At 34.1% G+C, this 23,896-nt stretch overlaps 3 protein-coding genes across 6 annotated transcripts; 2 read left to right on the forward strand and 1 right to left on the reverse strand.

Annotated features, from left to right (window-relative positions):
• Positions 1–769: 769 nt before the first annotated feature.
• On the forward strand, positions 770–6,071 carry LOC106174640 (uncharacterized). The gene is made up of 2 exons (XM_013556298.3): positions 770–2,189; positions 3,812–6,071. The coding sequence occupies exons 1-2, from the start codon at positions 873–875 to the stop codon at positions 4,175–4,177; spliced, it is 1,683 nt and encodes a 560-aa protein (XP_013411752.3). The 5' UTR covers positions 770–872; the 3' UTR covers positions 4,178–6,071.
• A 118-nt stretch (positions 6,072–6,189) lies between these two features.
• LOC106174690 (putative cysteine--tRNA ligase, mitochondrial) lies at positions 6,190–14,684 on the reverse strand. The gene is made up of 14 exons (XM_087009168.1): positions 14,337–14,684; positions 14,023–14,073; positions 13,645–13,762; positions 13,239–13,416; positions 12,951–13,034; positions 12,622–12,751; positions 12,190–12,323; positions 11,354–11,488; positions 10,948–11,086; positions 10,598–10,733; positions 7,594–7,689; positions 7,192–7,318; positions 6,802–6,923; positions 6,190–6,461 (listed from the first exon to the last, which is right to left on the reverse strand). The coding sequence occupies exons 1-14, from the start codon at positions 14,579–14,581 to the stop codon at positions 6,399–6,401; spliced, it is 1,758 nt and encodes a 585-aa protein (XP_086865294.1). The 5' UTR covers positions 14,582–14,684; the 3' UTR covers positions 6,190–6,398.
• A 189-nt stretch (positions 14,685–14,873) lies between these two features.
• Positions 14,874–22,568, forward strand: LOC106174613 (inhibitor of growth protein 2). Of its 4 annotated transcripts, XM_024075355.2 has the most exons (6): positions 14,874–15,166; positions 16,178–16,381; positions 17,675–17,752; positions 19,127–19,210; positions 21,035–21,297; positions 21,610–22,568. In XM_024075355.2, exons 1-6 carry the CDS (start codon positions 15,025–15,027, stop codon positions 21,883–21,885), a joined length of 1,047 nt encoding a protein of 348 aa, XP_023931123.2. In that variant the 5' UTR covers positions 14,874–15,024; the 3' UTR covers positions 21,886–22,568. The 4 variants fall into 4 exon arrangements, with proteins under 4 accessions (XP_023931123.2, XP_013411712.1, XP_023931124.2 ...); XM_013556258.3 differs by lacking the exon at positions 19,127–19,210; XM_024075356.2 differs by lacking the exon at positions 17,675–17,752.
• The last annotated feature ends 1,328 nt before the right edge of the window (positions 22,569–23,896 follow it).

Here is a 23,896-nt window from a genome sequence, read left to right on the forward strand (position 1 = left end):
AGTCAGCCGAGCGCGCACCACAGTTAATTACCCCTATTCAGCTTTTAGTAGGCGGGACAGACGTTTAGGCCAGCTAGGCTGGCAGTAATCTAGTGAGACTCCCCACAGGGATAGATCGATCATTTATGGGAATGGGGTCTAAGAGAGGGGAGGTAGTACATGTACATTAGTCAGATTGCGTAAATCCATGCAAGCCCTGCAGTCACATGGCTGGCATAGGTTCCATTGCACAGCATTAACACAGAGAGAAGGTATGAGAACAGTGTGGTAAGAGCTTACTTTTTACAATTAACTTTCCCCTACACACTCCCACAAATGAATCACAAATTGCCATGTAACACACAATTGGAACTAGAATCTAGATCAAATTAAATGGAAAATGCATGTCAAATATTACAAGTTAATCGATTTTTGTCGGTTTGGATAGCATACGTTTGGATAGTATGCAAAACAGCATCTCTGTTGCTACTAATCAATGTTAACCTTCCCGGGCTTCCGATCCACGGTTTACTCAGGTATCCCAGTGGCAGTGGCCAGTGCCCCAAAAAGACCACAAAACAAGCGACTCCACGGAGATTTTCATAAAATTATCTTATATCTCTTATCAAATAATGCCTCAAAATGACCAGGGATTCTAATTTACAGAAAATTATGTCTATCATTCATTTGCGACCATCAACTTACCGTACTCGATTGTTTACATATTTTCAAGCAGACAACATTTTGGATCCCCCGCCATCTATGCGGGATTTTGCGATGTTTTGCGAGAAGAACCATCCTGACGTCATCAGTTGCTAGAAAACACTGACATAGTTGTGAAGGCCCAAAGCGGGTATTGCTTTTACAATTGTAGTTGATAAATAGCATGCAAAATGGAGGAGAACCTTCACGGTGAAGTAGATTTTGACTTTTTTGATTCACCTAAAGTGCCCGAATCGTCCAAGAAGCCGCCATCGGGTAAATATAGCGATCGGAAAAGAGCAGACTCGCCGCCAAGGAGTCGACATGATTCCAACTCGGATCGAAGTAGTGTTAGAAAAATTGAAGCACGAGTACCCAAAGTTGTTGACAAGCGCAGTGATAGTTCAGATAGTGACAGTGAGGGCAACCACCCAAAAAGATCTTACAGCGAGTATAAGAAATCGAAAAGAGAAAAAGCTAGGCGAGGCAGTGGAACTGATACTTCTCTAACTACAACAGAAATAGATTCTAACACAGGGAAAATGATAGGAAGACGTAATGCTTGGTCAGATTCGGATGAAGACAAAGACAGAAAAAGTAAGACAAAAAGTGATAATCACAGTGATGAGAACAGAAGCAAAAGATCAAAGAGAAAAGATGATAAAACCCGAGAACGTTCAAGATCAAGATCTGATTCTGATCACAAAAAGAGGAGTTCACGAAAAAAGTACTCAGATGAAAGTGACACCACAGAGTCCACATCAAGCAGATCCAGTAGATCAGGTGAAAGATCTCGTCGAATGAGAAGATCACATTCAAAATCACAATCTAGATCTAGATCTAGATCAAAATCACGATCAAGGTCTCGGTCTTGCTCACGCTCTCATTCCAGCTCTACAAGTGATAGCTCTACAAGCACCAGTGTTTCTTCGTCTTCAGATAATGAAATAACTGATGTGTCGCCACTGCCTTCTCCAGATATTAGCCCTAAAGGCTCACCACCAAGAATGTATAAAAAAGGTCACAAGAGACATAAGAGCTCTGACAGCAGAGAGATGTATAGCCCAAGACACAAAGACACTGTGCAATATGATAGCAAAGGCAATGCATATGATGAATCTAAGTATGCCCGCACTAACTATAGAGATGAGCTTCTTAGAACATCAGAGGACCAGATGGATTTACGGTCCCTCTTACAGGCAGTCTTAGAGATGGACAAAAAAGAACAAAAACAAAACCGTGGTCCGAGTGGGCAGAGATTTGTGCTGGTCCCTGTGCCTTCAAAGGGAAATCGTAAAAACTTTTCTTTTACTAATGATAAAGTGAGACAAATAGACCAAGAAAATAAAAGACTGCTAGAAAAGATTATGAGAGAAAAGAGTGCAACTGCTGCGGCTAAGAAGAAGAAGACACCTGCCAAAATTGCAGTTGATCCTCCAGTTCGCAGGGTCACCCATGCCACTGTTAATCGACAGAGGGAACAGAGAAGAATTGAATTAGAAAACCTGGTAGGTATTAACATGAAGAATCATGCATGACATTTCCTAGTCAACTGACCTCACAAGGCTTTGAAATTTGACATCATTTAACCTATTGATTATAGCAAAAGTCTGTGTAGAGTCTTGTTAAATTTCCTACACTTATTGAATATTGGATGCCCAATTAACCTTTCCCGCACAGCTTCTCTTTTCTCTTTTGATCATTAACTAAAATTATTGGAATGAAGAAATGTATTACAGTATTGATCCCATCTTTATGTAATACAACCAATAACCAAATTTCAGTTTGCCCTTTTTATTCTACACACCTGAATTTGAGTCTGAGATTGATTCTCAATTTTTAGGCATCCCTGATTTTTTTTTAATATGGAAAAAATATTTGATATTATTTTTTGTTAGTGTAAAAAAGTTGTTGAAAGAGGGGTAGTCATGTTTCTTCACTGAATGTTAGATTGGAATATCATTTTTATTCCAGTTTTGTGAGACTGTATTTTTGTGAAATTCTACCTTCTCTTATAAAGAGTGTTGAATGGAATTTTTTCCATTTCTGATTTAGTTTGTATATTGAGTGTAACCTTACCGTCTGGATCTAACAATGGAAGACAGCACCTTATAAGTGCCTTGTGTAATCATAATCCTACTGCTTGCAGATTACAATAGAAATCAAGGCATCCTTGACTACAATATACACAAATACATTACATGATCTGATTGTACAGTAATTTGCTCCTTCAAACTTACGTTTCAAATCAGTGGACCACAATGAAAATTGAACAAAGGTTTTAGTTTTTGGGAACTCCTTTGTGAAAAAAGATCTAGTGCTCATACACATTTTACAGTTTATTGTGACTCACTACTGAGAGAGATAAATCATTTTTTTTTAAATCATATTGTTGATTTTCTAGTATAAAAAGAATAAAATGTAATTGGATATAGCAATAAAACATTCTATGCATAATCATAATAAATAATGCATGTGCATTTTGCAGTACATTAAAAGCAGTGATGCTGCATATAAAATATTTAATACCACTGTGATCGTTAGCAGCTACTTTTTGAAATATATGAAGTAGTAGATATGGATTTTGCAAATACAGGTGGTGTAGACATAGCTTATCAGTCTCATCAATATGTCAATCATTGGTTAATGGTTTGGAATAGTAGATATTGTTCAAATAGCAACCAAGCATGAATGTTTACTCTTCACATTTATTGCTTCTCTGATTTTGTACTAAATTTTCTAAAATGTCTGTGAAAAATAAGCTAATCGATTAAAACACCAGAGTTCTTAAAAATTTTTGGGTTACTAAATTGAATATCTAAAGAATAACACATTGATCACATATTAGTAAATCTGCTGAACAAATTGAACACTCGACTTATCATGTAGGAAGTACTAGCTACTGGTGACCAAATTTGACTTGCCAGAATAACACATTGATCACATATTAGTAAATCTGCTGAACAAATTGAACATTCGACTTATCATGTAGGAAGTACTAGCTACTGGTGACCAAATTTGACTTGCCAGAATTTCAAATTCTACATCAAATATGAAATGAGTTGCTGAAGCCCAACCTTAGCCTGCCATAATCCAACGCAATATTAATCATACAATTTTTCATTCTTAGGAAATATTAAAACGTCTCCAAAACGTGGGTCCCACACAGGGCATGAGCCGCACAGAGCAACTCGACGAATACAAGCGCCAAATGTTATTGGGCGTACCAACCTATGGCCTTGATCTTCACCAACCAGGGTATATTCCGCAAACAAACTACGCAACCAGGAGGACCAGACCTAGCTCAGCAACAAAGAGGCCAAGCAATCCGTACACAGCTTCAGCCGCTCTGGGAAAGAAGTCCCAGAGTTTAACCAGCCTTAGGTCAGCAACTGGTAGTACTGGGAAAAGGAATAGCTTGGTGAATGGGAAGACAAGACCTCAGAGTGCTAAACAGATGCTGTCTAGCAGGCCTGATTGGGAAGCAGGGTGGTGATTGATGAAAAGTTAAATAAAAAAGATAATTAGTTCAATATTACTGTTTGAGATGATATGAGGCATTAAACAAGACTTGCCTATAAGCATGTCAGACATCAGGCAGTGTTGCGGATCTACAGAAATTTATGCTGAAAATAGAATTTGTATCATACTATTTCAGCGAATTGCACATGTTGGAATTCAGAACTGATTTGCTTGGCCTATGCATTCATATTATGTGATGGCACACTCTAATTGAAATAGCTGTTTGAGAATTTTTATTTAAAGATGAACCTTCAGTTTTTGATGTGGACCCATTGGGTGGGTGGCCACAGAGGACAATCTCTAGTTGATCGACTTAATGCTTTGAAAATCATCATGTCCCTTAAGATTATATACAAAGTTTCAGGGGCTTAGTTTTGCCTTGCCCAGTCTGGTTTTTTTATTAGTCTTATGAAAAATATGTTTACCATAAAATTACATTTTTTATAGTCAAATTATACACCACAGGCAGTATATTTACTGCTGCTTTACTCATTAATAGTCAATAAGCATGGAGCACTACTGCGTCAATGGCTGTTGAATGTCTTTTTCTATAGCTCTGTTGATCAATAAGTCACCCATCTGTATCAGTCGGAGACTTGATATCCTACTGAAGCTCACATTTAGAGTGCAATTTATGTTCACATTTCTGTAATGACACACTTGTTAATCATTTTTTTGCTGATGGCAGTGTACATAATATCATGTATAGGCTCTGAAATGTACACCATCTGAAGAACTCATTAGATAATCTATATTAATTTAGAGTTTGAATGTATATACTTTGTGGGATATGGAGACTGTAAAATCAATGAGGTTTCATAATTTTGAATCAAGACATGACTCTTTAAAGATAAATGTAATCAGGTCAGACATGTGAGTCAATATTTTTTCTTTATAAGAAAACTTAACTTTTACATCTGTATCAATATGTGATTTAGGGCTATGTGTATATATGGCATTGAATTGGTAACAAGTTTGGGTAAGCGATTGGGAGATAAATGTTCTTAATATGTTCAAGATTATGTAACAGGAACAACAAACTTGGTCATGAGCTAGTTAGTTGTCTTTAAATTACTTTGACCCCACGGCCAGTCAGTATAAAGATATTTGTACTTGTAGTTTGGAATGTGTGGGAGCACCTTTAAAATGAAACAGGGTTGTTATCATATCTTGCTATGCCATTTGTAGAGATCTGCACCTGTACTATAAAAGCACTGTTTTTAATGCTAAAATATCTTTGCTATTATATGAAGGTGCTATAAAATCCTTGGTGTAAGGTTTGAAGGGTAATTTTCTTCTATGTGTTGCTCATTAGATAGAATGCTGCACACATCTTAAAAATGATTCAGGTTTAAATTTCAAATAATTTTTTTAAATTTTGGTTCCAGCTAAACAACTTTAGTAGTAGTGTAGATAACAGTGTTATGAATTGTCATTTTACATCCACATTTTTTGGCCAAATAATGAGTCAAAATTTGTACGTTTTTTCAGAATTTACTTTTTTGTATAATATTTTGAAATGGGGCATATGACTTTATAAATGAGAGAAAACTATATTTCATAATGTATGTTTGACATCATGGTTAATATAATTTAATGAAATTGATGTAAAGAGGAAGAATAATTTTGATCTCATCTCCATAAGTGAAAAATATTCTTAATATTAAAAGGCTCTAGCTTTCAGCATTGTCTTATTCACACTGTGTATATACAGATGGCTTCTCTATTCAAGCCAACTTTTTTTTTCTTTGCCAAATGAAAGCTTATCATGTGATATATTTCTTTGACAATCATGATGTAGATCTTGAACTTTGCAATTTTTTTGTTAATTTGACTTTACATTAGCATTCAATAAACTATTCAACTGACATGAGTTGATTTCACAAAGGGAAAAAAGTTAAATATAAATCTAAAAATGTCATTTCAACATTGCTATCTCCACAAAGCAATATAACTGTTTTCTTGTTTCATTATAAAACTTCAAAATTCATTCCACCAATTAAAAAACTTTTATTCATTGCTTTCTTTCAAATGTTTATAGTAACAACTCAAAATGTTCTGTGAGGATTATTATATAATTTGCAACATCATTGCAAAGTAAGTACCACAGCTGACTGGAGTAATATTTTCAACATTTTCCATCTGGAGATCCAAGCACTTCTCTATTGTCATATCTGAATCAAATTTTCATTAAATTAGTCTTTCTTTTGCTGCGTCTTCTCAACAAATTCCCATGTAGAATTTTCTTTGGATATGTCCTGGAAAAACAAATACAGACTGAATAAAATGAAAAAAGAGCAGTTAACAAAAAAAGAAATGCAATCTTCCATTTGCACCCGCGATTATCAAATATAAAAGTTTGGGGACGTAATAAAATGTTCTTCTTATAAATTAATCACCACTTGTACAGAAACCAGCTATTAATTAAATATCTTTAACGTTTTGCCCAAATCATTATACAGAAAGGATTGATTTCAATAAATAAATAAGAAGCAACAAAAAAAATGAGAATTTTGCTGTACACAATTGTTACATATGCAGACCGACATGTATTTTGTGGAAACGCAAAGTAATTGACCTTGAACCTCAAGTACTGACCTTGACTTGGATACCTATCCCCTGCAAGGATCCCCTCAAATCATCACAAGCCTTGAGCAGAGGCTGTCTGTTGTAGAGGACTTCTTTCTTGATTTGTTTTTTAGCACTTTTATCAGTTTGACCTGCTCAAAGTTACACAACATGGCTGTTAAACAAATACTAAGATTTGCTAATATTCTAAGATATTCCTTTCTCCTAAATACAAGTAAAACTTTGAAAATGAAACAACAATCAGATTTAGCCTGATACATAAATTACGAAAATCGGACATGGCTTGTCAAATGTGTAAATGTGAATGGGCAATACAGCAGACCAGAAGTTACAAAAACAGGAGAAATATTGTATAATTTTTACTCCAAATCAAGGTAATACAATTACTTATCTAATTACCTTCCATTTGTTTATCTACTTCAGCATTCACATCCAATGCCCATAATCTAACACTCTTCCTGAATTCTAACACTTCATCCATCACTTGTCCAAGTTGTACTGCTGAATGGGAGTCTTCACTAGCACCCTTATATGAATGAAAATATATACTGATGCTAAGTTGATTAAACTTTCAAAATTCAAATTAATTTATTGAACTTCAATAAGTTTCTTTTCCATATAATGTGGCAACAAATGATACTGCCATCTTATTGCATTTCATAACTAGGTATAAATAACAAGAATTTTTTTTCATTTGTTTCAAGAATAAACCATATAAACACTTGACCACTTTTTTCACTAGCATGCTCATACACACACACATATATATATATAAGTTTGAAATGCTCAAGATTCACATACCTTTCTCCCAACAAATCCTACGCCCATGTTATTCATAGTCTGTTCTATAAATTCTGCAATGGCTGCAACAGCAGCAGGATGCCTTGAACCTGAGCTCTGTGCATGAAAATAAAACAAGGCAGCAAAGCTGTCAAATGTACAGACAAAAAACAGGAAATAACTATGCACAAAATAGGCTACTGTCAATTCTGATGCAAAAATACATTATGTTAAACTGCAAATTCAACATCAAATTTTAATTATCCTCAACAGGTAATACCAATGTAATTAAAATATGTGACAAGTTTACACTTTGAAAATGTATAACTTCCAGAAAAAGAAGTCACTTAGACTGCTTTTCCAACTCAGACTGCATTTTAGTCCTGTATTTCTTTTTTGAAAGTTTGGCAATCATAAGTAACATGGTTTTCCCATAATGGTCATCATGGCAGCAGCACCCAAAATTGTGTTTTCTTCTATTCTGATGCAATATTACATAATGGTTAACAGCATAATGACCGTCAATTTTTAATAATAAAATATACGTATCATGGATTTTCAGAAAATGTGACTAGCATGGGTCTTCAAGCCCGTGGAACTTTAAAGTCACACCTTAAAAATGCCAATATGTGAAAAATTAAATTTTCACAAAATAACTGTTTAACTGGCAGTAAGAATTATCAAACAGACTGTATTTCCTACTGAAGCTGTATTTTAGTCCCATGTTTCTTTCCTGTAAGTTTGAGAACAGTAAATGACATGGTTTTTCTTAAATGGTCATCATTGGAGCAGTGCCCAAAATAGTTTGTTTTTTTTTTCAAATTTTGATGCAATATTACATAATGTTTAACAGCATAATGACCATCAACTTTAATAATAAAATATTAGTATTATGGATATTCAGAAAATGTGACTAGCAAAGTTCTTCAGGCCCATGGAACTTCAAAGTCACAACTTGAAAATGCCAAAATGTAAACAAGACAGCACTGTTCTGAAATGTTTTTTTTTCCCATTTTTAACAATTTTTAACATAAAACAAAATTAACAGTTTTCTGCCGTTTTTATATGATCAACTAAGAAAATTGATGAGATGGGAAAAATATCAACAGAGCAGTGTTAAATGTCCAATCTCTTCCATTCTGAGATTCTGAACATAGTGAATGATTGAATCTGACAAACTGCAATGATATGAGTTTATTTCCATTTTTGAAACTTTATTACACAATACACGATAACAAGTTTACCATCATTTTACATAATCAACTAATAATGTTGTAAAATTGCAGGAAATGCCAAACAAACACTTTTACGTATCTTATTAGTTCAATAATGAAACTGTTTACATGCCTAAGAATTGAATCTGAGGAAATGTGAAAAAACTGCATTTCTTTAAAATAATTGCCCGATTATGCTGATTTTTGAACTCAACCTGCGTTTTAGCAGGAATGACCACTCCTGTGAGTTTAATGACAATTGGCCCATCTGTTTTTCTTATATTGTGTTTACAGTGTTGCATATATGCTGAAAAGTGAAAAAAAAAGCATAACTTCTACATTAATGGCCCGATCATGCTGATTTTCGAACTTGACCTGCATTTTATGAATATTCATCAGCTCTGTAAATATACAGCCAAAAAGTAAAACTGCCTTCCACTTATCGTGTTTACAATGAAAGTGCATGGCGCCGGCGACAGCAACAGTGACAGCAACGACGGCGACGACAGACGCAGGTGATGGCAATATGTACAGACACATCTGTACATATCAACTGTACTGTTTGAGAACAGTAAGTGACATGGTTTTTCTTAAATGGTCATCATGGGAGCAGTGCCCAAAATAGGTTTTTTTCAAATTTTGATGCAATATTACATAATGTTTAACAGCATAATGATCATCAATTTTTAATAATAAAATATTAGTATCATGGGCAAATAGTAAACGTGACTTACAAAGGTTTTTAGGCCGATGGAACTTCAAAGTCACGACTTAAAGATGCCAAAATGTAAACAAGACTGCACTGTTCTGAAATGGGTTTTTTTCCATTTTTAACACTTTTTTAACATAAAACAAAATTAATAGGTTACTGCCATTTTTATAAGGTCAACTAAGAAAATTGATGAGATGTGAAAAATATCAATAGAACAGTGTTAAATGTCCAATTTCTTCCATTCTGAGATTCTGAACATAGTGAATGATTGAATCTGACAAACTGCAATGATATGAGTTTATTTCCATTTTTGACACTTTATTACACAATACACGATAACAAGTTTACCATCATTTTTACATAATCAACTAACAATGTTGTAAAGATGCAGGAAATGTCAAACAAACACTTTTATGTATCTTATTACTTAAATAATAAGGCTATTAACATGCCTAAGAATTAAATCTGAGGAAATCTGAAGAAATGTGAAAAAACAGCATAACTTCTAAAATAATGCCCCGATTATGCTGATTTTCGAACTCAACCTGCGTTTTAGTAAGACTGACCATTCCTGTGAGTTTCATGACAACAGGCCTAACGGTTTTCCTTAAAATGTGTTTACAAGGTTGCATATATGCTGAAAAGTGAAAAAACAGCATAACTTCTACAGTAATGGCCCAATCATGCTGATTTTCGAACTTGACCTGCGTTTTATGAATATTCATCAGCTCTGTAAATATAAAGCCAAAAAGTAAAACTGCCTTCCACTTATCGTGTTTACAAGGAAAGTGCACGGCGACGGCATCGGCATCGGCATCGCCATCGCCATCGGCATCGGCATCGGCGACGACAGACGCAGGTGATGGCAATATGTACAGACACATCTGTGTCTGTACATAAAAATCATAAAATGACATAACATACCCAAGTTATGACCACTTACTTTTTTATTACAAAATATTTCCAAAGACAAAACATATCAGGTACGTATTCACACAAGATTCCATTTTTAAGCTGTAGTTTTTTTTACAGTTTCAGCCCAAAGAGTCTGAAGTTCATACATTCAAAACACATTTTTTAACAACAAGCTGCTCGTTACCTCAGCGTCTGCTCGTTTCCCAATTCCAAGTGACACATTTGCTGAGTATACTAAATGTAATATATTCTCGACAGCTGCTTGAGTGTTGAAGTCATCAGTCAGAGATTCCATAACCTTACTTCTACTGTCCTGAAGGCTAAAAAAAAAAAAATTTCAGCACTCTCAATGCACAGTCAGTTCACAAATGAAGCTAAAATTTCAATTTCAATACAAGATGAAATATTGTCCAGTCATGTACACATCATGTTTGTGTTATAAAAATATCAACAATATATGAAGTTATCAGACAGATTTATTTCCTTTTCAGTTACAGATAATTGTGGTGTACCAGTACAGTGCATTCTGTTCACCTTTTCATGAGGTCTGCAGGACTGAATGTTTGGCACTGTAATTGTCCTTTTACATACAAATCTGCTGTGTTGAGGAAGGACATCAACTGCTGGTGTATTGCAACAGCCCTTAACATCGTCTCATCACTGTACTCCAATCCTTAGACGAAAATATTTTGATGCAATCAAACAATCATATATTAACAAGATTGATTAGCATTTTTAGCTTTTAATTAGTATTTTTAGTTTTTCTCTCAGAATGTTATTTACCTTAAGTTTTCATTGAATCTTGCGCCAAACTTTGTAAACTGTATTTTATTAAGTTTAACCTTGCTATTATTAATCTGCATGTATTGATTGAATTTTTGTCAGAATAACCAAAATCACTGATGCACACTTTATACCATATATACATCAATATACGCACTGTTCCTATATGGTGAAAGCATACAAAACATCCTGAACTGATTGGCTGTATATGTCTGCAGTAGTTCTGTTATAGATAATGTATTTTTCAAAGATTTGGACATCTTCTCAGCATCACCTTTTGAATGCAGATGTCCTGAAATATGAAGGATTAGACAAACTTTCTTACAACAATTTTCATATACTAGTACATGTAGGTTTCATATATTTGTAACAATATAAACTTAACACCCATTGTACCATACTTACATTTGAATGGATTATTTTTACTATTAGAAACCAGTAAAAAGAACAACTCAGTTGACAAAAATGTGTTAGACCGCATTCTCAACGAATTGAGCCAGGCTTTACAAATCCTGAGAACTAAAAATGGCGGACGTACAGGTACATGAAAGAAAAACCACCTAATCTTTTCATAGTCTCTCCGCCTCTCACACGCCTCCCCACACGTCGTCCTGCGGGGTACAGTAATTAAATCTCGGCTCCGAACATGAATATCTCCGTGAATATCTCTGGTGATATTATCTCCGTAGATAGTCGATTCATTGCTGCTCTACGGGCCAATTCATTCCTTTTTTCCGCAGGGACGACGTGTGGGGAGGCTTGTGAGAGGCGGAGAGACTATTAAAAGATTACGCGGTTTTTCTTTCATGTACGTCCACCATTTTTAGTTCTCAGGATTTGTAAAGCCTGGCTCAATTCGTTGAGAATGCGGTCTTAGTTTTAACTTTTTGTGCAAAATAATAATAATAATAACAGGGTAAAGCCTATATATTTAATATGGAAACAACAGAAATGAGAAAAAAATTGCAGCATAAGATTTGATAAGACTGTTACCTGTATGCATCCAATAATTGCACCACTGATCACAACCAAGACAAGCCTGGGACTGGGCCAGTTCATTTTCATGGTGTGGAAACAAAAGGTCTTCACCACCGGTATGAATATCAAGTTTTTCTCCAAAGATAGAACTGTATAAAAGATTATCAAAACCCTTACTAGCTGAAACATTTCATCTTTTATTACCAATACCTTATCAGTTCTACCTCTTGTTTAAGATCGTCATAATATTCTTACAAGTTAATTACAAGAAACAGTCCATTGCAGATGTGTTAAGAACCTTGCTGGTTGCATAACGTGTATTTAAATGTGTGGATGTGCCCGGCATGTGCATGGATAAGTGTATGTTAAGGTGTATATCATAGTTCTGTTCACCTGCAAGCATGCAAGCACACTTATTTGTGCATAGCATGCATAGCATATACTCACTGTGCCATGGCTGAACACTCTATATGCCAACCGGGTCTTCCACGACCCCAAGGTGATTCCCACCATGGTTCTCCAGGCTTAGCTGCTTTCCACAAGGCAAAATCTCTTGCACTTCTCTTTTCTGAGATTTCTGAAATATATGACGGGTACGTACGTACATGTATCTATCAACTTATGCACCAATTGATTGAATAATGTAATGCCTTGTTTTGGGCTTTTACACATGCTGACTATTTTTCTGTAACAGTTATGCATTTGTCTTTGGGATATACATGTTTTTTTTTTTTTCAGTATGTTTGTAATAGAATCTGTTAAAGTCATTCACAAACCTGCATCTCTTATCTGTGCATCTACACTGTGTGTCATCAATTTCCCATAGTAGCCATACTGTTCCACATCAAAATAGACACTACCTATGAAAGAGTTAGGGAAAGCTTTGTGTTAAACATTCCGGAAAAGAAACAGTTGTAATAGCACTCGAGCTTTAAATGTAATTTTTCCATTTTGGCAATTTTAATGTGCACTTTTTAATAATCATACAAAGCTTTCTGCATAAAAATCATTATTTCTGAAGAAAAATTAAGTGATCTATACTAGTAGATTATAACCATACTAACCATCTTTTGTGACATATGCTAATTTTTTGTCCATAATTTGCCTAACAAAATCCAATATCTGTGGAATGTGCTCAGTGACTCTTGTCTTAACAGCAGGTGGTAACACATTAAGAGACAACATATCCCTGTCAAACTCTTGCTCATACTTTCTTGAGATTGTACTACAATCTGACTGAACCTGTAAATCAATAATACCAGAATATTAAGAGCGTATATACAATTTTGGCAATGAGTTTTAATCTGTTAGTGTGCATCTGAAACTGAAGGTAAATTATCATATTCTAATTTTGGCATATCACTCAAAATTCTGTTAATTAATAAGCAAAACAAGGAATAATTTCAACAATAGTTACTTTGAAATATTGGACATTTGAAGTTACACATTTGTAAATAAATAATGACTAACCTCTATTGATCTTTTTATTATCTTGTCATCTATATCTGTTATTCCCATGACTTGTACAACATTAATATTAAAGATGCTTTGAAGTATTCTTTTTATGATATCAAACCGAACATATGAGCTGTAATGTAAAAAATGCCGCATTACTACAAAAGAATTCATTAATGTGATGTAAAGAAGCAGTGCTTAACATAAATATATATTTCAATGTTACAGTTGTACAGTATTTTTGAAATGAATTTTTAGAGTGTCATTGACTAACGTTGGTGTCTTTATACACAGAAGTTAGTTTACATGTACTATTAGTAATAAGCAACAAATCTGCAATATCAAGACTGCATCTAAACTAGTTCAGCTACTTTTGTTCAATTTCCTGTGTACCTAGCATGTCCTATGTGAGCTTCATCATAAACTGTTGGACCACACATATACCTGAAGAATATATCAACATTATATAAAGCACAAAATCTAAATATTTCAAGATCATGTTGCAATCTCAAAGATACACTAAAATGCAATAACCTTTATAAGTGAGACAGGTGTGGCAAGGCTCATTAGACAGTGCTTGTCTTTTTTTTTTTTTTTTTTTTTTTTTTTCTAAATCAAAATGAATTTTTAAAAGTTTCCTTTATTCTTCAAAAGACCCAAGATTTTATGTTAATTGAAAAGGGTAATGAAGATTAGGAAACACATACCAGAAAGCTACAGGTCCTGCTGGGAGAACTAAATAGTCCTTTTTTCTTGTTAAACTGTTGTATACTTTAACCCCAGTATTATGTCCCTGTGGTTCAATCCAAGCTGATTCATTTTTGGTTTTGAAAGAAGAGGTTGTGCTGAAAAGTTTTGGATAACTGAAATTTCTCCCCTCTGAATAAGATATCCTTAACGCACATTTGACACATGCCCAATACTTGGAATATCCAACAGGTAAAGCCATCATTATAAAATTGGTGTCAATATGTAACAGACCCTAAATATTGTAAAACTCCACACATTCATGCTGTTTCCATTGCATTCAACCTTGACCCATTTATAAGTCACACAGGCTAACGCGTGTATATAAGTTCATTACACATTTTCAAACAAAAGTAAAAGTCCTGAAATTCTAGTTAAATAGTTTGCTTTTGAGAATACTTTTGCATTATTTATGCAAATAATTACTTAATAAAAATATTCATGACTTTAAGTGTTTTTTTAACTATTGACCTATATAAAATCTCAGTATCAACAATCCGTTGTGATGAAAGCGCCATCGCTAAGAAAACGAGGTCATCGAAAGCGGTATTTGAAAGGGAAATACGTCTTTTGATTGAGTATTTTACCCATTAGTCTTTCCAACAAAATAACTGTATATCAATTTCCATGTTCTAGGACTGACAGAAAATGAGTCTATTGAACCAGGCAGCGGTTGAAGCGCTGTGTTCAGCGACTTACTTGGACAATTATCTTGATTGCCTGGATAGCTTGCCTGACGATCTTCAAAGGGTTATTTCGCAGATGCGTGAACTAGATGCACAAACTATTGGTAAGTAGTGGGGTCATTGAAAAAAAGAAACCAAAGGTGATCTCAGAATCAGTTACTTTACGCTTTAGTTAAAGGATAATAACATTTTGATCCTCCCTACCTTCTCAAACAAATAGGACTTTGCCATTTGCAGTTTAAATAATCGTTTACTCTAATTTCTTTTAAAATTAAATTCTTTATTAAATTACTAGTACGCTGACATTCCCTTCATGAATTCAACAAAATAAGGTCTGTCTCAAATTTGAACGCATATTGTAGAAAGAATGTGGTAACTAAAACTCCTAGGTTTTGCACACATTAACAGCACCTAATATAACCAATTAGAATTTATACTAGTATTCTTAATTTCAATTCCAACAGTTGCAATAGGTTTGGAGATAGAATACTTGAAAGTTGATGCAAACCCTTATGCCATCTTCAAGTTCCCAATTTAACCAGAAGTGCTTCTTGTCATTCATTAGTTATATGTGAGATGCTGGTGGATGATTTTCTGATGTCAGGAGACTTTGTAGTTTTTCCAAATGCAAAGAAAGAGACCCTGCTTGATTGAACATATTATAGTCAACTCAAAACTTGAAACATAATCAGGCAGATAAAATAGTGCATTTCCAACCTCAAATTATCAGATCAAAAAATGTGCCATAGACCTACCTTACTCAGATATTTTGCATTAAATACGTATGAGCACATTTAAACTTGTTATATATTTTGTAACTTTTAACCAGACTTTTACACAAAGAAATTGGTCATTTTATAAACACATGAAATTAATTTTAATTTTAGTCTAAAATGAATATGGCAATAAAATCATTATCTTATATTAAAAAAGGGCTTACTTTTTTCTTGTCTACAGTGCCAATTTCATTAAAAGTGAGTCTGCATTTAGTCATTTTTTAAAATTGTATATTTAGTTTACTTTTTGACTTAGTCTACTGGTAGATACATATTTGCTCTTAATAGGACGTGTTTCTTGAATCTTGATTCATTGTTTTACCAAATTTTTTTCAACAGATATTATGAATGATCTGGAGCACCACCATGAGAATTATCAAAACGAGAATGATGTAAACAGTGTGAAGAGGTCCATCATACAAGTTCAGAGATGTCTTATCAAAACTACAGAAATAGGAGATGAAAAGCTTCATCTGGTCTCACAGATCATTGAATTTATTGAAAACAGGACAAGGCAGCTTGAACAGGATTTGGAAAATCTAGGTAAATTGTTGAAATTCAAACTTGAAAAGTCTGTGGTATATTTGTTGATTTCCAAAATGATTTTGTTGATGTTGATATTGAAAGTGTCTCAGTGTAGAGTAATCTGTAATGTAACTTTTTGTTGAGATAAAAGTTTATTTAAAGAAGTTTGCAAGTTGTATTTTTTTACATGTGTGCATTTAGGCACTCTTGCCAACTCAAGGTTTTTTAAATGTATTTTCTATGAAGTACTAGTAATTATTTTAATATTTAACTTGATTGTTATAAACTATTGTGTAACTAAGCACTTTGTTAATGATAGTAGCTTGCTACTTCCCTATTACCTACAGTGTTACTTTCTCATATATGATGCCAAACAATTCATGTTCAATATAATTGTGTGTATGTCATATTTTATCATATGTATTTGAACAAATGAAAAAAAACTCAACTTTTAGGTGACAGTTAGTACAGGTGATAGATGAAGTGTGTGTGTGTGTGTCTGCTTGTACATGTGCGTGCCTGGATAATAAGTAGTCACTCCCTTTCAGCTATGCAGAAACCTTTAATGGGAACAATTAAGAATAATTGGGGTTGCTGTGTAGCTCATGCTGATCTGTTTGATTGCTCCAGTTGTAATCTGTCAAATTAAGGATAAAGGGTTGATTAATAGTGCCTTTGGTGATTGCACTCACCATATTAATTTGTATGATTATAGAAGGGGGGATTGCAAAGAAATGATATTAGCTTGATTGGATGAGAGTAATTAGGCAGAGTTTTCTAATTGTGCTCTGCGCATGTTTTTTTTCACGCAGTGAGAACAAGTTATATTTGAGTAATTCATATATATATACATTGTATTGAAAATAGCAAACAGATTTTATGTACTTATAAATTTAACACTCATAGAAGTTTTATTGGTTTCAGTCAGAGCGTCATTGTTTATTGCAAATCATTTTATTTATTGCTCATGAAACAATGTGATAATGTCTCTATTGTGGCTCAAATCATCAGAATTTCTTTAGTCCTAAAATCCTTTTCAAATACAATTGAAAAGACAAAAATCCATCCTTTAGGTTGGCTTAGAATAGAATTGTCATGTCCAGCTGATGTCAAAGAAGACATTTAATCCTACAGTGTCTCCTGAAAAAGAAAAAAAAAGAAAATATCATGATATCATCTGAAACAAGAACATTCTGCTCTGTGCCATTTTGCTATTTTACTTGCCATGCTTTTCGTATTTATAACTAATCTGAATGTGAGACTTGAGTGTCACTTTTTCACTATTGAAGTAGTCGTTTTTTCTTTCTGTAGATTCCCTACCTGGCCACACTGATCATCGCAATACAACTAAAACTGACTACAAAAGTACAGCAAAAAATAGTAACAGGGGTTAGTGCTGTTTTGTGAATATGTCATTTATCAAAACTGTACTGTACAAGCATGTGTATAGTGCATAGTTTGAATGGCATTTTTGGACATTTCCGTTACCTGCATCTTGATCAGATATGTTTGTTAACCATGTGGTATTTTGATGGTTGATGAAATGGATGGGTATGCTTCCAAACCTTTTCTTTTTTCTGTATGCACCTGTACCCCTGCACCTCTTTGACAAAGGTAAAAGAAGCAAAAATTTGATTATTTTACTCCTGAGTATTTGTATATTTGTATCAAAACAAAACCAAGCTGTTTTAGAAATGTGTTTTGTGTGATACAAATATATATGCTTTCCTTGTAAATTTGATATCATGGACCTTTTTTTATCTTAAAGACACATTGACATTTCCAAAGCATGCATCCTCTTAACTTTCTTCCCACAGAGCATGTCTGATTATTGTTGATTGCCTGAGCAGTTAACTGCACACCAAATTACCTCCAAATATGTTAGTGCTTCTTCTTTCAAACAAAAGAGAATGCAATGGAAAATATAGTAACATCAACAGAGTTTTAGGAGCCACTTGCCCTTGGATAGTTTTTCAACGTTAAAGATAATTGACTTTGGCCAAATGAGTATTATTATTATTATTATTATTATTATTGCTTTATTTTTTGTTTCTTATTATTTTACTTAATTGTCACTTAAGCGGGAAATAAGTTCTTTTGTTGAAACAAAAATGTTTCAGTGACCACAGGATTAATGTAATAAGCTTTGTGATAAAAATAACTGTTTCATCTTTAAGTGCTTTGCTAAGAACCCCGTCATGGTTTGTAACATGTTTACATATATAATTGCGATTTATCTCTATTGTAAATTATCTCTTGCAAATGTAACCAACTTTTGCTGTGCTAGATTGTTTTATTTATTTTTAGTTATTTTGATTTTATTTGCTTGTATTTCGTGATTTCTATGTATTTTTTTTTCCAGTTATCTGTATTGATTTAATTTATATTTAGGAAGAACTTCTTACTTTTGATTTACTATATCAAGTCGATTCCTCAGCTTGCTTTTGTTTAACAAACTTTTAGCAGAATATTTATTTTTACTTATCTTAAACTATTGATGTGTAGCTGAAACACCCTGATTAATGGTCATATTGTTGCCAAGAAGAACTCTCAGTTAATATAATCTCTGAATATATTGTGTATGTTTCTTACATGCATTTTCAATTAAATGCTCCAGAAATTAAATTGAATGCACATTTGGTTTTACAACTTGTTGAGCTGTCTTAAATTCCAGCAAAATGGGCAATTTCATGGTGTTTAAGTGTTTGGCCTGCAGTGGACATCACTTTGAAATTGCCCACATCTGTTATTTCTCTTCTGTAGATTCAGTCCTGAGTCCTGTGCAGGCACCTAGTGCAGGCAAGACTGACAATCCCAAAACTTCTTCCAAGAGCAGTGTTGGCAAGGGTCAGTAAATTGCTGGGCTCTGCTTTACTTGCTTATGTTATGGGTGATTTTCAGCCTATACATCAGGTCTATCCAGAAAATATATAAAATTTGTAATGATAGCTAAATATGCCTAATCATATATAAAAATTTAATTGCAGCAAAGTTTTTGAAAAGATTCAACTTTGATGAATACATAGGCATTTTATTGGAATGTTTTTCATATATTAATTTATTGACAATGCAATTTACAGGATACAAATTATTTTCTATGCAAATAATATCCTTTTGATAATTGGAATGGGTTTTCATCAGTTCACAGCTTGTTGGCAATTTAGCTGTCTTCTGAGATCTGCAATCATTCACCTGCTTCAATTTGAGTTCATTGAGGCATATCTCATTTGGAGAAAAAGTCATTACCAATGTTTTTTTTTTTTTTTTTTTTTTTTTTTGGCATTTATGTAATTTTTTATGCTAAAATGATTTTAGCCTACAGCATTGCTATTTCAAATAAGATTTGATCTTATTTTCATAAGGTGGAGGAAACCTAAGTTGTAAATAATTGATATGTAGCTCTTGTTGTATTTTGCAATACACAAATAAAGTGGCATCATACACTTTAGTAAGAGGTCATCGATTTTTATCACCATTTTCACAAGTCTACAAACCGTATGCTTGTGTGTGTGGTGGGGGGCTGATAATTCCCACTGTACGCTTTTGAAAAATAGTAAAAATGACGATGGAGATTGGTGTCAAAGGTCATCATTTTTAGCTTTTTTACCTAAAGCTGTAGTCTCTTGGGGAGGGGGGGGGGTTCTGGAAAAGTCTACTCTTTTTAGACTTGTAAATATGATGATAATGGATGAAAAATGAAGCTGATGGGAAATATATTCATTATATTTGAATAGCATACATTTGTATGCAGATTTTGACGATAAATGTTCCTTAGTATCTCCATGCATTTTCTACTCAGTTAACTTGGTGGCCAGCACTTGGATAATGTTTTCATTGGGGAATGGGTTATAAAAATGTTATCAGGGGATTAGAAGTTTATTTCCCTAAAAGCTCCATGCTATCGCATTTCTGTCACAAATGCAGACTGCACATTTTTGGCTGACCCACAGACTCAGAAACTAACAGCTACTAACAGGGTATGTGGGACTTGCTGTTACCAGCTTGTTTATGCAGGATCCAAAATCAAAGAGTCAATTTGTGATAAATGAGTTCTTATTTTGAAATACTGTTATCTGTGCTTATCATCCAAAGGCCTATTTGCAGGCATTTCATTTTGTTGGAAATTTGTGAAAGTTTTGTGGTTTGATTTGTCATATAATAAAATATCAAATTTATTTTTGTTGGTATTATGCCCTCTGTTCACTTTTGATAATGAAATCTCTGGCAATGCATGTGCTTTCCAATTCCACCAACTGCCCCTTTTATTTTGGAGTGCATCCTGTAGGACTCATAAAATAAATCCTCTCTCAATTTTACTTATTGACACTAACACCGGCCAGGTAACAAAGTCTTTATATAGAAGTATGGGGTTTTGTTGCAAAGATATCAATTGCTTCAATTAAATATTGTCTTTTCGAATAGGATAACATGAATCAGATGTATTATTCTTGTTCAAATATGAGTAAGTACTCACCCATTCATGTAGTATTTTATACAACCTTTAGGTTATTTCAATAATTCTCAATAATCCTGTTTTTTCACTTACTGTTACAGACCAAGACCTATTAGTTATGGTATCTCAAAGGCAACACTAGGACATTATTTACAACAATAAAATAAAATTATGAATTCCAAACTATGAATTCCACATTTTTTTTTTTTAAATTTCAGATCCATCTTCTCACATGATTCTTGACCACAGAGATGACACTCAGATGTCCAATAAGAGCAACAGCTCAACCTCAGTCAAAAAAGAGAAGAAAGAGATTTCCTCAGCCACTTCGATAGCTGCTACGGTGGCTGCTGTTGCAGCAGGCACCACCACCCCAATTACGTCGGACGTTGAACCAAAGATGGAGAAGGTGATGCAGAAGAGACAGCGGAGGCAAAAGAGAGAAAGGACGGAAAGTGTTAGCAAAGAAGAAGAAAAGAAGGTAAGTTCATTTATAGTCTTGGATAGTTCCCAGCTAAGAGAAAGAAAAGAGTGTTTGGAATTTGGGAAACTTTGGAAGACTAGTATAAATTTTGTTTTATATAATGGTCTGTTTATGTTATTTGGGCTACAATATCACATTTTTGCTGATCCTTTTTATCAGCAGCATATTTTTGGTGGAAATTATTCAGAAATAGATATATTTCAGACATCAGTAAGTCTTTTACTTTATACCAAAACATTTTACAATTCAATAATTTAAATATCAACAATTCCTTTACTTTATGCTAAAACATTTTACAATTCATTTTAGGAGGAAAAAGAAAAGGTGAAGAAAAAGAAGAAACGCAAAGTTAAGAAAGAAAAAGAAGACCAGAGAATAGAGAACCCTATTGATCCAGAAGAACCTACTTTCTGTTTATGTGATCAGATATCTTATGGAGAAATGATTGCTTGCGATAATGAACAGTGTGAAATTGAATGGTTCCATTTTAACTGTGTACAGCTCTCTACAAAACCAAAAGGGAAATGGTTTTGTCCTAACTGCAGGGGAGATAAAAGTAATGTAAAAAGGGCAGATCTAAAATGACTAATTAATTAGACGCATGCCAGAATGACATATGCTATTTGACAAAGAAGCAGGAAACTTTCAATCTTGCTCTGATATGTAGATGTCTGGTTCTTACTGAACAACGAGAGGTATAGAAATAGTGTAAAAAGACACTGCTGGTGTGACTCTGTGAGCAGGCTGCACCAAAATATTGATTCATGTTAATGGTATGGTCAGATTCTCACTTTGGGATAATTTCATATGAAGTTAGTTCGGTCTGTATTTCTTTTCAAACTGCAAAGAGTGAAAAGTTTGGTATACAGGTGTAATAGTGCATATCTGATGTTTTGAATAATTTTAATGTAAATTACTGTTATGACTGTTATGTTGTCAGGTCAGAATCTATTCAATCTTCATTTTGTAATGTAAAAATCTGTAAGTGATACATGATACAAGGTAAATGCATTAATTTTAGCATCATGGAACATGTAAGCCATCTATCAGGGATAGCTGTTAAGTGGATATTCTTGTAACATTACATGTAGTTGAGTATCTTTCATTTAGGTGTAACAGATTAAGTGTATTTAAGCAGCTCTGTATTTTGAGAGATTGCTTTTTTTTTTTTTTTTTCAAATTGAAAATTAAAAGAAAATATGCACAGAAACACTATTTACAATAACTGGGTGAATATAAAATATGAAATAAAAACATGGAATTTCAAATGAAGTTTCTTTTTTGCTCACACAAAAGAATGTGTTTCCCTTGTGTGGTCAGTACATTTTCTAATATAACTAATTTTCATTTAAGTACACTGCATCGTACTTGTATAAGGGCCTGTTTAGAACCAGTTGATCCATGGACTAACTAGGCCACAGATCAGATATATCACATCCTTGACAATGGATTCCCATCTCCCATGCAAGCCATCCCTGTAGGGTTAAAGCAATTAAAGTTAGTCCGTGGATCAACTGGTCCTGAACAGGCCCTAGAATACTTTGTTCCGTAACAGTGCAATTTATAAGTACATTTCAATTTGGCATGTTACGAGATAGTGGCAGCTTAATGGACACTTAAATTGACTGCAAGCACAAATGGAGACGTGGCATTTGATACAATCTACTAATTGAATGGTTGATTGTGATGAATAACTAAGAGAGAATTGCCTGGGGGGATAAATATATATAAAGAGAGAACAGGCAGATGCATTAATGTTTGCAAACTCCATACAGCAGTAGACACGTTAAAATCTGAAGTGCGTGGCACAGTTGGAAAAATGGGGGCAGCCAATGGAAAAGTAAGTGATGACATTGCTTTGGTTGGTATTGGCAATGGTCAGAGAAAAATCAGTGTGGCTTATCCTAACGGCATGTTAGATACTGAAGAAGCCAGCAAATGGTTGAAAGCATTAGCAACAGATGATCAAGATACTGTAAATTTCTATCTAGAATACCATGGTGACCACTTAGCTGATAATAAATTTTGCTATGACAGTGATCTAGAAATTGCTCCGTTTTGCAAAGAGTTTTGCCTTCCTCTTGCCATTTGTGCTTTCCAAGGAGCATTGAATTGTATCAAAGTTTTACTAAGCAATGGAGCCAAAGCCGATGTTGTGGACGTTGGTCTTAACAATATTATCCATGCAATGGCTTGGGGGTTCCATATCTGGCCACAAAATGAGCGGAAATACTTGGAAATTTATAAAGTTCTTTGCTCTGAATTGGACCTGGATACATTGGCAATTCTGCTTCATGGTAAAAACGACCTTGGCCTGAAACCAGTAGAATTAGCTGCAGCTCTAGGAAGTCTGGGGCTTATTGAAGCTATTTTCAACACAGAGGGTGTTTACATGAAACCATACAGAACTTGTGGCTTGAAGCAGATCCTTTGGTATGATATTACAGAATATCATCCATCTACTCCAAATGGGCGCCTGCTGAAGTCTCCGCTCTTCATGTTAACCAGACTGGATTCCAAACACCTAAACAATGCAGATACTCACAGGTGCCTGACGTCTCCCTTGATTCAGTCTTGGGTAAGGGCTGGAACAAAA

The sequence above is a fragment of the Lingula anatina genome, chromosome 3, assembly GCF_051362555.1.
Source record: "Lingula anatina isolate TDL-2025a chromosome 3, LinAna3.0, whole genome shotgun sequence".
NCBI lineage: Eukaryota > Metazoa > Brachiopoda > Lingulata > Lingulida > Lingulidae > Lingula > Lingula anatina.